The 15,475-nt window shown below is 33.5% G+C and overlaps 3 protein-coding genes across 8 annotated transcripts in view; 2 read left to right on the top strand and 1 right to left on the bottom strand.

The window, feature by feature from the left end:
• The first annotated feature begins 207 nt into the window (after positions 1-207).
• Positions 208-1,460, top strand: LOC124949741 (protein transport protein Sec61 subunit beta). Its single transcript, XM_047495382.1, has 3 exons — positions 208-470; positions 559-755; positions 948-1,460. The coding sequence occupies exons 1-3, from the start codon at positions 468-470 to the stop codon at positions 1,033-1,035; spliced, it is 288 nt and encodes a 95-aa protein (XP_047351338.1). The 5' UTR covers positions 208-467; the 3' UTR covers positions 1,036-1,460.
• Positions 1,461-1,604: 144 nt separating this feature from the next.
• On the top strand, positions 1,605-8,951 carry LOC124949737. 4 transcript variants are annotated; one of them, XM_047495375.1, is made up of 7 exons: positions 1,605-2,059; positions 2,174-2,282; positions 3,132-3,410; positions 3,847-4,008; positions 4,362-4,569; positions 4,673-4,868; positions 6,307-8,951. In XM_047495375.1, exons 3-7 carry the CDS (start codon positions 3,228-3,230, stop codon positions 6,497-6,499), a joined length of 942 nt encoding a protein of 313 aa, XP_047351331.1. In that variant the 5' UTR covers positions 1,605-2,059; positions 2,174-2,282; positions 3,132-3,227; the 3' UTR covers positions 6,500-8,951. The 4 variants fall into 4 exon arrangements, with proteins under 4 accessions (XP_047351331.1, XP_047351329.1, XP_047351330.1 ...); XM_047495373.1 differs by having other exon boundaries at positions 1,605-2,282; XM_047495374.1 differs by having other exon boundaries at positions 1,605-2,944.
• Positions 8,952-9,097: 146 nt separating this feature from the next.
• Positions 9,098-15,475, bottom strand: part of LOC124949734 (failed axon connections) — a 42,827-nt gene continuing 36,449 nt past the window's right edge. For 2 of the 3 annotated variants that reach the window (XM_047495369.1, XM_047495371.1), the window contains exons 2-4: positions 14,620-14,958; positions 13,911-14,063; positions 9,098-13,493 (exon numbers count right to left, since the gene is read on the bottom strand). In XM_047495369.1, the coding sequence (XP_047351325.1) occupies positions 13,134-13,493; positions 13,911-14,063; positions 14,620-14,958 (852 nt within the window). In that variant the 3' untranslated portion in view covers positions 9,098-13,133. The remainder of the gene's footprint in view (positions 13,494-13,910; positions 14,064-14,619; positions 14,959-15,475) is intronic. The other variant, XM_047495370.1, reaches the window with a different exon arrangement.

Raw genomic sequence — 15,475 nt, 5'->3', positions numbered from 1 at the left:
TTTAACGATTCTCCTAATAGACGAAAGAATAGAGAAGAGTTTTGAATTTCGCGCCAATTTCAGATAACATTAAGAAAATGAATTCCCAATTACCAGGGTCCTTAAACGTCGAATTTTAAACGCTTTCATGAAAATTCGCATTAAGTATCGCAACCAACGAAGAAGACGAATATAGCCGATTCCGATGACGTGTCAAAGACGCACCACGTGTATCGTATACATATGACACGTCGTTAATCGGTGTACTTCAGACGGAAGCTAGTGTTCAAAACGTAGTCTTAAAGTGATCCAAACGGAGTCATTTAGTGAGCTACGAAACTTCTAGTTCTTTTGTTATATATCCGTCCTATAAGGTTTTTATGCGTTAAAATATTTGACGAAAAAGAATTGGAGTTTTGCTAATTACAGAATTAATACTGTGATAAATACCTTTTCGGTGAAAAGAGCTTTAATTATCATAAATAACAATGGTGAGTGATACAATTCGAACATTTCTTTCTTATATTTATCGATTTAAAAGAAAAGGATTTTAATAGATAAATTTTTGTTTATTTCAAGCCTGCCGCACCTAGTGCCACATCGGTTGGATCCGCGGGTCGTTCACCCAGTAAAGCTATAGCACCTAGAGCAGGTGGCAGTGGTACTGTCAGACAACGCAAAACTGCCACTGCTACTTCATCTAGAAATAGAAACACTGGTACAAGTTCTGGTGGTATGTGGAGATTTTATACAGATGATTCGCCTGGCATCAAAGTGTAAGTTACTTTAGTGTTATTCTTATTGTACTTTACAGATTGGTTATAAAATATAAGTATATTTTTCAAAGAAATAAATATACGGTATGCTTTTCTTCTTTATGATTATTGCTCGTATGTTTGGAATAAATATCTTTTATTGATAATTACTAAAGCTTATAAAATGAATAATATATATGTTTGTTTGTTTAGAGGTCCAGTGCCAGTACTCGTCATGTCCCTCTTGTTCATCGCATCTGTATTCATGCTTCACATTTGGGGAAAATATACCAGATCTTAAGGAAAGCGATCGTGTTAAATCACATTACGTTATAAATGAAACTTATGAGGCGGGAAAAGTTTTAAGTACATGTGTAAGATTAGAAAGAACTGTTAGAATTAATTTTTGCATACAGAGATATTTGCTTTTGTCTGAACTACGCGAGGTATCATTTTTGATCTGATACATCTTGTTCGTCGAATCCATACTACACGAGTGTTTATTATACAATTTTTACATCTCCTATAAGTAAATCAATGATTCCATATTTGAAACATTAAACATGAGATAATAAGTTAAGTTCAATGTTCAAAGGAACGTTAATATAACATTACGTTCCTTCTTGACTCTTGTTGCAATTTATACTTAAGATATTTAATTCTTACTCGGAAACATTAATTAAATGTACAATCTATATTATCGGAATAAACATAATTTATTCTTAACTTATGTCGTACTATAATTTCGATGGGAACACTGTCTCGAATTTCACGTCCCTTTTATTCCAAAAAAAAATTTCCAAACTGTTTCGATTAGATGATCCCTAATATTAATATGTCCGATAAAAATGTACAAATTTTCTCTATGAATTAAAATGATATTCTCGTATAAATTAAAAAGCGAAAAAAAAAGAAAATCAATTGCACCATCTCACAGAAAGAAAGAGATACCTCGTCCTAAGATTTCTACCATAATCTTTCAGACTCATTGTTCGTTCCATTTTGGTGTACTCGTGCGCATTATATCGATTCGTTAGTCCAATAAGCGCAGATTACTGTGCGACGATTGCGCAAAAGAGAAAGAGAAAGAGAGATAGATAGATAGAGGAAGAAGAAAAAAGGATAGAAAATAGGGATGGCGTAGGAGAAACGTAGGGCTCGGTCGCGCACGCTCTTGTCGACTCATATAAGTGAAAAAGAGAGAAAGAAAGGGAAAGAACGATGATGAAGGAAGAAAGGATGGGAGGGAGATAGAGAGATAGAAAGAGAGAGAGAGGGAGATAGAGAAGAGAGAAAGAGTGGGTGGAAAAAAGGAAGAAAATGATGTAAGAAAAGAGGAGTGAGAAAGAGAGAGATAAAGAGAATATTGTGTAGCCCGCCGTCAATGTGCTCTCAGTTCGAAAATGTAACACGTGATCGTGGTATATCTCTCGTTTTAGACTACTCGACATTGAATTTTCACCGACGTTAGTCGTTCCTGCCTCTTCCTCCGACGCGGGTGTTGCGTCCAAAGGGAAATCCGTTGTGATGAGGCACACCTCGCGCGAGGTAAAATCTATCGTCATTCTAATTACTTTCATTGTTATCTCATTCATCTCAGAGTCTTCTTGTCTACGACGTTTCTCTGTTTTGTCTTTTCTGTTTTTTTTTTTTTCTTTTTTTCTGGTCTTTTTTTTTTTTTTCTTTCATGGTTTATATTCTCCTTCGTTCTTTCTTTTTCCAATAAAATTTTTTTTTATGTCGCACAAGACACTTTCGAGAGAACAATTATTTTTAAGAAGAGAAAACAAAAAGAAAAAGAATAAGAAAGAAAAAAATGCAATTTTTCATTAAGTCATTTGCTTTCAACTGCAACTCGACTTTCTCTCTTTCCCTCTCTTTCTTTCTCATCAACTTGTCCGATACTCAACATAAAAAAAAAAAAAAAAAAAAAAAAAGGAAAAAAGAAAACTATTTTCCCTCGTTTCAACGATCTCTCAATATTATTCTCATTCGTTCCTCACGATTTAGGTTCCTGCAATGCGACGTGTGCAGACAGTACATACATATCTACGCGCGCACGGAAGTAGTGATCCGTAATTCGGCCATTTAGTAAAATATGTTCAAGCATAAAAAAGAAAGTAAAAAAAAAAAAAAAAAAAAAAAAGAAAAAAGAAAAATAAAACCAATGCATTATTCTAAATTTCGCGCCGATATGATTATTCAAGAATGTAAATAATTGTAGTAGTATCACTTGTCAACGAATACTGTATTATCATAAAAATGAAAGAAAAAAAAATTATTAAAAATAATTAAAATAGTCGATGATTTCATTACATTCTGATTAAATAATAAAAAAGAAAAGAAAGGAAAATTATATTAATAATAATATTAATAAAATGTTTCACATATTCGTAGGTAATTCGTGTTAAAGAGACAAAGATAGCGATAAGGGGGTGAAGAAGGGAGGGAGGCAGACGAGGAGAAGACGGAGAAGCAGGAGGAAAGGGAAAAATGGCGGTGGATATTTTAGACGAGGATCATCTGGCCGTGAGCGCGATCGTTACGGTCGGAATGCAATTGATATTCTTCACGATTGCCGCGACGTTTCAGCTGGACAAATTGACGGATTTTGCCGGCGGCACCAACTTCATCATTCTTGCCCTTCTCACTTTCTTTCTCGGCCAAATGGGCAAGGTATACTAGAAAATGTCAGGCGCTAATTATAACCGACACTCTTCTCCTTTGCTCGTTCAAGTAAGAGAGGATGTGTAATTTATACGTGTTAATGCTCGTGGGATGATCCATGCATGCATGCAATACATAATTGTGTTAATTATTATGGGGAAAAAAAGACCTAACTGAAAAATCTGAAAAATTTTCAATTTCAAATATATATTTGTATATATTTTTCTTATATTAAAAAAAAAAAAAAAACATATATTATATTATTATATAAAAATATATTAGATTAGAATAATAATATTATAATATATTATTATAATAAGATAAACAATTAAAAAATAAATACGATTCAGGCCAATTTCATTTTACGTATATATGTATCACGAAAAATTTCACGATAATCAAATTATTTATTAACAAGTAATGTTATATTTTTTCTCTATCACAGACCTACGACAATCGACAGCTTATGGTTACCGTATTTGTATGTTTATGGGGTGTACGACTATCAGGATACCTTCTTTATCGTATCATCAAGATCGGACGAGATAAAAGATTCGAAGATCGTCGAAGCAATGTTATTCGTTTCGCAGTTTTTTGGACCTTCCAGGTGAATTTTTTATAAAGTATACGTTTTATTAAAATAATAATAGTAATAATAATAATAATCAATATGTCGTATAGCTAATAATTTATGAATTTCTCGAATATAGATATAAAAATGTATACCTATGTTTTATCGAAACAGGGAATGGTTATTGCCAATATTGAAAGCCAAGATTTTATTCATGACGTCTTATATTACTATATATATATATATACTTTTTATTGATATTAGGATCATTTGCCAAGTGGACAGAATCCCTTACTTTTCTTTACTATCGATAATCTCCATCTCTCTCTTTACTATCGATAGCTATCAATCTCTCTCGTTTTCTTTTTTTTTCTTTCTTTCCTTTCTAGGCTGTATGGGTTTATGTTGTGAGTCTACCGGTAATTATCATAAATTCGCCTCGTCATAAAATCCCACCAGCGCCAAAAACGATGACCAATTTCGACAGTGCTGGTACTGGACTCTTCCTCATTGGATTCGCGGCAGAGACCTATGCTGATTTACAAAAGTTCGCTTTTAAACAGGATCCCGTTAACAATGGGAAATGGTGTAACGACGGTAAGTAAAGTTCGATGGTTTCAAATCATGTTGATTTAATTTAATAATCAAATAATCAAGTGCAAAATAATCGAGTTTTATATAACGATCGTAATAATTACAGGACTATGGAGACTATCTAGGCATCCTAATTATTTCGGAGAGATCGTAGTATGGTGGGGTATCTTTGTAATATCCTTGAACGTGATCGAAGGAGCCGAATGGGTTGTTATCGCCTCTCCGATCTTTACAACGATCATCATCCTCTTCTTATCGGGTATGCCTTTACTGGAAAAGGCGTCGGACGAGAGATACCGAGAGTAAGTGTCTCTATTTTTATAATATCGTTTTACACTTTTATATGCCCGATAAGGTACTTCTAACTTCTTCAGAGCTATCGGTTATTGAACGAAGAGGGATTGTCTTTTCATAAATTAAAAAAAGAAAAAAGATTTAGCTAATAGAACATCTGGCTAGTACTATTTGATATTAAAAACATATTTTAATTATTATAAAGAATTAAAAGTCTATAATATAAATATTAATAAAAGTCTTGATATAAAATTAATTTGAAACTTGAAATTAATATTAAAACTTGAAAAATACTTCAAAGATTTTTCATTCTAATGTCGACATACATTCTATGTATATTAATGTCTATAAAGTAATATTGAAATATGTAATCGAATAACATAAATATATTGTGTAAATAGGATATTTTATATGATATATATATATATATATATATATATATATATATATATATATAAAAGTTTATATAATAGTACTAATTTTAATTACTACTAGTTAATTAGTGCTAGTATTAATTAAAAGGAACATGGAGTCATCTGCTTCGAGCCCATATACTAAATCTTTTGTTGCATTATCCTCCTCCATCATCCTCCTTCATCATTCATTTGCTGTATCATCCGCCTCCAATTCGTACTGTTAACGAAGCATTTTTCTCTCCAGGGTGCTCTCTTTCATGTGCTTATCAGTTAAGCGTCTCTATCCGGGTAACATCTTTCCTTTGTGCATAATTATGCAAGTTTGGTCTACAACACACTTCAATAGAATCTTACACAACATCACAATTTTTAATTCTAGGCCACCGCGTAATTGCAGCTTAAAATTTAACGTTTTTCTCCTATTCTTAATATTTCAAAAGATCAAAAATCGCAGAAATAAAAACGGTAAAGGAAATTCAACATCCTGTAGTCTTATATCCATTATTATCTTACGATACGATAATTTGCAGCTCCTTTTTGTTTTTTTTTGCGAATCAAAAAACTGTTGTGAATCAAAAAATTCTCGCGAATCCCTTTTACGATTGATACTTAATTACAAATACATGAGATTAAATGACACGAACGTAATACTTCAAAAGCAGATAGCATCGCACGACTTTCACAATTATATTAATCGAATATCTTAAATTTTGTATATTTAGATCTCGGAGCCATTTAAACCTATTAGAAAAGTGCGTCATAGATCTAATATATGCACTAAAACAAAATACATTCATTGAATCTTCGTAAAGGACAAGAAATTATTCGGAAACAACAGACTGTGCGGGTAGATATGAAGGACATATAGCTTCCCATCGTATATTATTAATGAATTTAATCAGATTAATTCGAAACTATCATAACTAAATATTCTTGAGACGGCGTATTATGAGATCAAAGGATTGATTTTTTTTTTTAATTAATTTACAAGTACGAGTAAGCCCTTAATGTCTACCGATTTTCCTTTCAGTAATGCTGAGTATCGTTACTACAAACAATCAACGTCACCATTGATACCAATTCCACCTTCGATCTACGTCGAAGTACCACGTTTTCTGAAGTTTGTTCTCTGCTGTGAATATCCTCTTTACAATTCGTTAGACGCAAAGCCACGTTCGGCCGTAACCGAATCGACGTCCATCAGTTTGGCAGCATCCACGTAGCTGTAGCCACACGCCGGGCGTCCTAACTCTGAGTCCGGCGTGCAATCGACGACTACGGCGACAGCCAGCACAGCCTTTTAAACGACCTTCCTAGTACATCGTTCTTATCGATAATACGACAGGAATAACAATACGTGTTCTCTCTAACTCAATTCGATTCCGAGAATTTCTCATTATTGTCCTTTCAGGACTTGTTACCTTGAAAAGTGAGTACACAATGGAAAGAATGATCTATATATTGTTGTTATGTCTTTAGTTACCTGATGAATATATAGGAATGAATATACCGTTCTATATATTTATGAATGTATGTACTTGTGTATACGAGCACGTGTGTGTGTGTGTGTGTGTGTATGTGTGTGCGTGCGCGCGTGTCGTGTGTTTATTTCGAGAAAGATCCTTTTTCTTTCAAAACAAATCTCTCATTATCGTTTTCACGATAAATTCTTTGTAATTTTCTCAAGGATGAGTTCTTTGTTTTCTCTTTTTCTCTCGTATTGACAAAATGAGAAAGAGAGAGAAAGAGAAAGTGATAGAGAAAAAGAGAAAAAAGAGAAAGAAACGAGGACGTTGAACGTTCTATTATTTTAAACGTTGGAATAAAAGAAACAAATTATTTATGGATTTTTGCTAGCCGGCTGGTCCGGATATTAATGATGAAGACAACGGTGATATACATATAAATATATATGTATGTATTCAAGATCGTGGATAAATATGAATTAGTATTACAGAATAACTTCTAATCTTCCGCACATTCCGTCTAATCACTATTTCGCCCTCTTTCTAAGGTACAAATTTAAAAAAATGGTCGATGATGACGTTTAATCAATAAATTAATTAACGTGACTTCGAGTTTACGGTACCGCTGGACAACTTTTCGAAGTTTACTATCTTTGGCACATAAATCCATCCGCGATCATTGTTATTTACTCGTTTCGATGGTTAAATCTAAAATTTAATGGTTAAATTAAAAAAGAATAAATAAATAATTAATTAATTATATAAAAGAGAAAGCTATATTAATCGACGATATTAGAAGCTAATGTAAAAGAATTATAATGAATAACTATTGCAAGTAGCTTTGCAATTAAAAAAAAAAAAAAGGAAAAAGAAAAAAGAAAAAAAAAATAAACAAATAAAACGATGCAATTATCGAGCATTGCGTTGCTCAGTTTTGATCGCTTTGAGTCTCGTGATTTATTAGAAATATCTTTTCATGGTAATGAGAAAAAAGAAAAAAGAAAAAACAGAAAAAAAAAACAGAAAAAATAACAGAAAAAAAAGTAGATAATCATTACACGTGAGAAATGCAATAGCCAAATCGAAGCAATATAATTAAAAATTGTAGCAATAGCGGTCGATTAAAGAAGAACGCCGATTTCTATAGGCGTTATAATTTTTCTAAAAAGAAAAGAGGAAAAAAGAAATATCCTTCTGCCAATAATGAGAACGAAAAAAAGTTTAATTCATTTAATTGGAAAAATTCAATAATAGAAATCGGTGCATAGCAGATACGACGTTTCGATCGTTATAAAAAAGAAAATAATTGTCAATTAAGTGTTCTAACGTCGATCAGTAATCTCATTAATATTCGCCTTGCGCTAAAAGAAAATTACAATAATAATAATTAACGTAAAAATACGTATTGCATAAAACGATGTCGAACGTGATTATCTAAAAACTTTATAATGTAATCGCGCTACCTCGAATGCAATGGCCTCGATTTGGGACCGAATATATTTACTATAGAGAAAAAAAAGAAAAATAAAAAGAAAGAATTAAAAAAAAAAAAGAAAGATATATAACGTAAAAAATATACGCTTGGCAAATTCGTGCCATTTTGTCGGGATTCAACAATACGCAACAATGTTAAATGAAGATCTAAAATGCTCGTTGTAAACGTGATATAGATGAAAAGAAAAGAGAATTAATACTAGAGATATTCAATGTATATGCGTTATAAATAAAATGCGTTAATAGTTTTTTACCTGCACGTATGTAGTACTTATGTACTATTATCGTATCGCGTGATCTTTCGAATATAATTGAAATTAATTTTAGAAAAATGCAGTAGAATCTTTACCGCGTTCTATCTATCAATCATTGTATCTATATTAATTAAAATCTAGCAATACGAAACATATCTTAGTGGCCGATAGAAAATATTATTGTTAAAAGAGGATAAAAAATAATATATATATAAAAAAGAACAAAAAAAAAAAAAAAGAAATAACATACAGAAAATTTGTTCGATAGTCTTAATTCTTAGATAGTCTATAATATAGATTTAACAATAAGACAAGATTTCTGGCCGATATTGTGACGTAACAAAATGTAGAAAAAAAAAAGAAAAGAAAGAAGAAAAATATTGAAAAGATCGTTGTTGCTAAAGAGAATCTATAAAATTGTACGATAATAAATCGTTGTTAGATCCAACGAAAAAATCATATCTGTTGTTTTCTTACTTTAAATCATTTATCCATTTTTATGACTCCTCCCATAATCATCGAAAATAAAACAAATCAAAATGGACGGTTGAGAAAATAATCATCTTGGAACAATAAAGTCCAGACGAACTTCTTAAAGATCACGTTATATTTATAAACACATTTTATTTGTTCGTATGTATATCGTTAATAAATGGTGATATAATAATGACAATGAAATGTATAGCGCCGAGCATAAAACGAGCAGTCATATTATAATTATTATTAATAATATTCCTCTTACAATAATCTTACTGTACTGGGGTGTGCCTACCTACTGTGCTGCAACTTGATGGTCTTGTCCATGTGTTTTGTCACTAATTTTATATTATTTATTCATAGTCATAATAATAATTCATAATAATCGTAACCACGGTTGTAAACGTATGCATCGTCCTAAGTATAAACAGCTCCACACACTAATTTATATTTTGTTTTCCTTTCTTTTTTTTTTTTTTATCTCATCACTTTTTTTTCTTTTTTTTCCCCTCATGTGTAATAATCATAATCGTCATTAATAATAGTAAAGCTACTTAAATATAAATGTATCATCTCGTGTCTTTGTGGAATATTTGCGGCTGCTGCTTGTGCAGCGCCTATAGAAAAAACTTCAATTCCCGTTCGATAACATTTAATACATCAAATGTCAGTTTCGATGCGTGAAAGACACTTTGTATTACGCAAGGTTAAATTACCCTTAATGACGTTCGAGATAAATCATCATCGTCGTCTCTATCGTAAAAAACTACAAGGAGGAAGAGGAATAGGATGTGGTGGAGGGTAAGGGATGGGGATAAGGGAAGGGACAGCACAGAGCTTTGAGAAACGGAAACAAAAAAAAAAAAATAAAAATAAAACAAAAATGAGAAACGACAACTGATTTGGACGAGAAAATTAAATGTGACGAAAGGAAACGAACAAAAAGATAAAAAATATGGAGAAACAACAAGCGACTGTAAAATTCGTCGCTTGTGGTCGTGGTCGTTCATTATTAAAATAAAAAATAATAATAATAATAATAATAATAATAATAATAATAATAATAATAATAATATTATTAAAAGAAAAAAAAGAAAAGAGAAGACAAAATACAAAGGGCGCGAAGCACACGTATTCATTTTGTGTGTATATATATATATATATTTTTCTTTTTTACGATTCGCGCATTTACGCATCCTTCCGTTGCCATTAATCGGATCTAGCGTACCGCGCTCTCTCATTAAAAACGATCTATACAATGTACAAAAAAGAATTAAGCAATAGTGAGAAAGTGTGCCGTCGATGTCGCGTAAAGAGAAGTATAGTCTTCGCTTTGCGGGAAGAGAAGAAAACAGAAGTTAAGAAAAAAGAAAAATAATAAAAAAAAAAAAAGAAAACTAATAAAAAAAAAGGAAAATAATTAACGAACAAATATAATAAGGGAAGAGAGAGAGAGACGCATCGATAAAAGAAAAATATATAAAAAAAAAGAAGAAAAAAAAAAGAAAAAAAAAGAATAAGAGCGATAAAAAGATCATTAAAAGCGAACTATTTATCGTGAGAGAAAGAGAAAGAGAGAGAGAGATATACATAGATACATATATAATATTTATAAAACACGTATGTAAGGAAATGGGTAGACATAATAAAAAAAGGAATAAGGGTGATGGAATAAGGGAAGGGAGTAAGCAAGTGAACAAGAGGGATAGGAAAATCAAAAAGGTGGAGGAAGAAGAGTGAACGATCTCGGGGCGCCTCGACGATGATTCGCCATGAGAGAAAACGACGAGAAGAGAGAAAAAAAAGAAATTTAATGAACGAAAAGTGAACAATAAAAAAGAGAAAATAAAATCATTAAAAAAAGTAATGACAGTGATGGTGCAAAGTGAGAAAATGAGAGAGAGAGAAAGAGAAGAGGGGACAGAAAGAGAGAGTGAAAGAGAAAGAGAGGGGATAAAAGAAAGAAAGAAAGTAAATATAAAAATTATTAAAAAAATAAAAAAAAAAAAAATAGGATAATAATAGAAAATCTACTAAGATTGTAGAAAAGATGTCTTTCGTGCTAAACTGCTCGATTAAATTTATGATTTTCGTTCGAGAGAGTTTTTCTTCTCTCGACGCTCTTTTTTTTCTATTGCTAAAACTTCGATTTCATAGATCGAATCGACTGATCGATCGATCGATCAATCAATTGGATGAATGAACGGAGTCATTCATAATCATTCTTCCTTCCTCTCTTTCTCTCTCCTCCTCTCTCACTCTCTCTCTCTCTCTCTCTCTCTCTCTCTCTCACTCTCTCTCTCTCTCTCTCTCTCTCTTTCTTTCCTCTTTTCACATTCTTTCCTTTACACACTCGAGCATTAGAAATTTATCTTTCTCTCCGGAACGAAAGTCGTGCGCTTTGAGAGATGTTCTTTAATTTTTGTGTTTTTTAAATTTTTTATAATATATATCTCCTTATCTTCAATTAATTAATTAATCAAATTCCTTTTTTCTTTTGTTCTCTTCTTTTTTCACTCAATCCGAGATTTCTCGACGAGCGAACGACTTTGTTTTAGCATTTAGGCTGCTCTTTTCTTTTTTCTTTTTATTGTTTTTTTTATTTTTTCTTTTTTTATTTTTGTTCTTTCGAGACAGCAGTAAAAATTCGATTAAATAGATCTTTGCGGGAGATTGTTCGTAGATTCTATATCGAACGGCGAAATTTGAAAGGAAACGGGAGATGGAAGAGGAGAAGGAAAAAGAAGAAAAGAAAAAGAAACGTCGCGATGAAAGAGTTTTTCTCGCGCCTAAATAGAGACAGACAATCAACTAAAGGGAGAAACTAGAAGAAGTAGAAGTAGAAGTATACGTTACGTTGCACGAAACGCAAGGTAACTTTGCACAGCAAGGGTCAAAAGGTCGACGCAGGAAGCGTCCCGACGACGACACGGCGCTAGGAGACGCTTGGACCTCTCGATATTACATTGTCTCTCTCTCTCTCTCTCTCTCTCTCTCTCTCTCTCTCTCTCTCTCTCTCTCCCTTTCTTTCTTTCTCTCTCATACACTCATACTAATTTTTGTTAAAAACATCTTCGTGAATAATTCATGCGATTTCACATATTCTTCCCTAGCGTAGATTGCATTTGGCCACTGATAAAAAGAGACGACACCTGCGTTAGGCTATTGCATTTCGATATATTGCAAAAGACCTACTTGGATTCTACTTTGACTCACGATAATAGCGCTCTGGTTATCATTCTTTTTCTCGCTCATTCGCTCGCTTACTCACTCTCAATCATTCGTCATCATTCATTTTCGTTCATTCATTTTCACTTTCTCTCAATTTTTCTTTTTTTCTTTCTTCCTTTCTTTTTTTTTCTCTTTCTCACTATCTCAAACACATTTATACGCACGAGCACACGTAGAGGGTGGGAAAAAGGGCTCGGATGAGTTGCGTCGCTCGAATCCACGCGTGTCCTTAAAGGGTGTCGATGAGAAATGGCGTACAACGTTGATGCGATCGAACGCGCGCAATAATAAACGAAGTATTAACATTATACATGATTCTATTAATAATAATCTATATACGCATAAGTAGAGAGCACTGCTGATCGTCAACACTTCTTTTCTTTTCTCTCTCTTTCTCTCTCTCTTCCTCCTTCACGTCCTGTTCTCATCCTATCTCTCTCTTTCTTTCTTTCTCCCTCCCTCCCACTCTCTCACGCTCAAACTTTCCTCTCCTTCTTTCATCCTACTTCTCCTAACCTCTTAGCTCTCTCTTAGCAATCTCCGTTACAATTATAATCATCATCATCATCATCATCGCCGTCATTATCATTGTCGTTGTCTTCGTCGTCGTGTCGTCGCCGTCGTCGCCATCATCATCATCGTCATCGTCCGTTCCTTCGAGACATACTTACGCATTCCTATCATTTCATACATACGCACACAGACGTACACATATACGCACATACACACAGAGGCTCACAGCAAACAAGAAAAAAGAGACACATGCATACAAACATGCATACAAAAGACTCTCTCCCTCTCTCCCTCTCAATCTTCCTCTCCTTCACTCGCTCCGTCTCTCTTTCTCCCACTCGCGAACAACACACCCTTAATTATTCCTCTGTTAAATCCTTTCAACGAACGATTTTACTTTCTGCCACGCAACCACCACCAGCTTATTTCCCATCCTTCTCCTTTTCTTTGTTCTCATCGACCTCCTTGTCCTTCTCCATCTCTTTCTCCTCCTTATCCGCCTTCTCCTTGTCGCCTTCCTTCTCCTCCTTCGATTCTTTCGATTCCTTTGCCTCTTCCTTACCCTCTTTACCCTCCTCCTGCTTCTCTGGCTTCGGCAAGTGCGTATTTATGTCCAAGGTGGAGCAGATCTCGTCCCAATCGGGGAAGCATCGTTCCTTCATACGCGAGCAATGACCAACCAGATTCGGGCAATTCTCTTGCATGTAGTCTCTCAGGTTGTATGGCGTCTCTTTGTCGATGTAAAGAATTTGAGCGAGGTGAGCGAATGCAACAACGTCCAACTGAGTCAGAAAAGAGAACAAAATGAAACAATTGTATATAATCAAATAAAAACCATTACTACTATTACTATTGCTAATATTACTATTATTATTACTATTACTAGTACTACTACTACTACGACTACTACTACTACTACTATTAATAATAATAATAATAATAATAATAATAATAATAATAATAATAATTATAAATAGTAATAAAATAACTATCATTACTATAAAATATATGGTTATTGATCTATTTCGAACAAAGTCATTAAATAATAAACTTCGAATATATATTAATTTTAAGAAAATAATATTTCTAAAAAAGGCATAACGATCGAAACGTATCGACTCGTCGATCTTGAATTTGATAAAAATCGAACGAGATGGGAAAAACTTGCCTTGGAATTTCTTTCTCTTTTTATCACTTACCGTAGTCGGCTCGTCACCGAAGAAGAACGGTTTGTCGGCCAACATGTCGGAAAGGACCTTCAGATCTGCGCAACCAAATTGGGAGACTTCCTCCGGTGTGTGCACGCCCATACCCTGAGCCTTCACTTTCCTCGCACCCTGTAATAAATCCCACTACATTTCACTACAGACGGTCGCGATTCTTTGTTCTCTACATTGAATTCCATTGAATTGTCCTTCTTCCCTTGACTTCTCTTTAGCAATACCTCCTCTCCCTCCCTTCGTCCGCGTCCGCGTCCGTGCAAATCCAACAAGTAACAAAACACTCTCTTTCGAAGAGCATTCCCTTTGCAAACTTGCGGACAGAACGAAGGGATTCGAAAATCGATATTAAAAAAGAAAGAAACAAAAATAATCGTGAACTTCCAAAGAAGTTTTAACAATAAAAGAAAATCTAATCTAATCTTTCACGAACTTTTTTTTGTTCTTTTGTGAACCTAGAAATAAAAATCTTTATCTCTTATTTAAAAATCTTTATCTTTATCTCTCTCTCTCTCTCTCCCTCTCTCTCTCTCTCTCTCTCTCTCTCTCTCTCTCTCTCTCTCTCTCTCTCTCTCTCACATTATTTCTATTATCTAAAAAAAAAACGTGTCTAACTTTTAACACATTGTCATGCTAATATCATATATGTACACACCTAACTCTCTAAATGACGAAAAGTGAATCTTACCTTGCGCCCAAATGTAAACTTAAAGAAGAAATTAAGAATTCCAGTTGGAATGCGTGTCCCAAGGGCATGTTGAAGATTGACCTTGTAGCCCTTCAAAACTTGATCCATGTTCTTGGTACGCCAGCACGCGACTGCCCAGACCAAATGATTCTCGATCATCGATATCATCGCGTGTGATACGCTTCGTTGTTCAGACGTCAATGCAGCGTCTAAATCCTTGTCAAACTTAGAGCTAAGTTCGCGAAGGATGATTGTACTATCGGCGATCTCTTCGCCGTTCAACTCGACGAATGGCAGCTGGCCCTTCTTTGAACGAAACTTCATCTTGTGATCGACGTTCTATAAAAAAAAAAACAAACAAAAAAGAAATGCTTCAGTAAAAAGAAAGAATGAAAGAAGTTAGGATGGAAGGAAGACAAAATTGCCATCGTTATTTTTCATACTTTTCGAAACAATACAAAAAAGAATCTCGTCCCCTTCGAAATTGTCTTATCTGATCGGTGCTCGGGATAGTGGTTAACAGAAATTTCGAACACAATAGACTCTCGATCTATATCCGACCAACCTCGTTTCACGATATTCCTTTTGCAAAATTGAAGATCCTCTCGGTTGTAATGACTCAATCGAAATGAAATGAAATGAAATATAAAATCAAATGGAATACCTAGGTTAAGCTGGTTTAACAGTGAGATTGCTCGAATGTTTTTCAATTTGATGACTGATATTGAAATACATATTACGAAATATACAATACTTCATTTTTAATTGTTATTTTATAAAATTGACGAATACATAGAATATCTTTCTATTTATTTATCAATATCTATTTCAAACATGATAGACCAGTGAACGTTTA

Source organism: Vespa velutina, chromosome 6 (genome assembly GCF_912470025.1).
Source record: "Vespa velutina chromosome 6, iVesVel2.1, whole genome shotgun sequence".
Taxonomy (NCBI): domain Eukaryota; kingdom Metazoa; phylum Arthropoda; class Insecta; order Hymenoptera; family Vespidae; genus Vespa; species Vespa velutina.
Note: the sequence above shows the minus strand (reverse complement) of the source record. Positions and strands in the feature narration are given on the sequence as shown.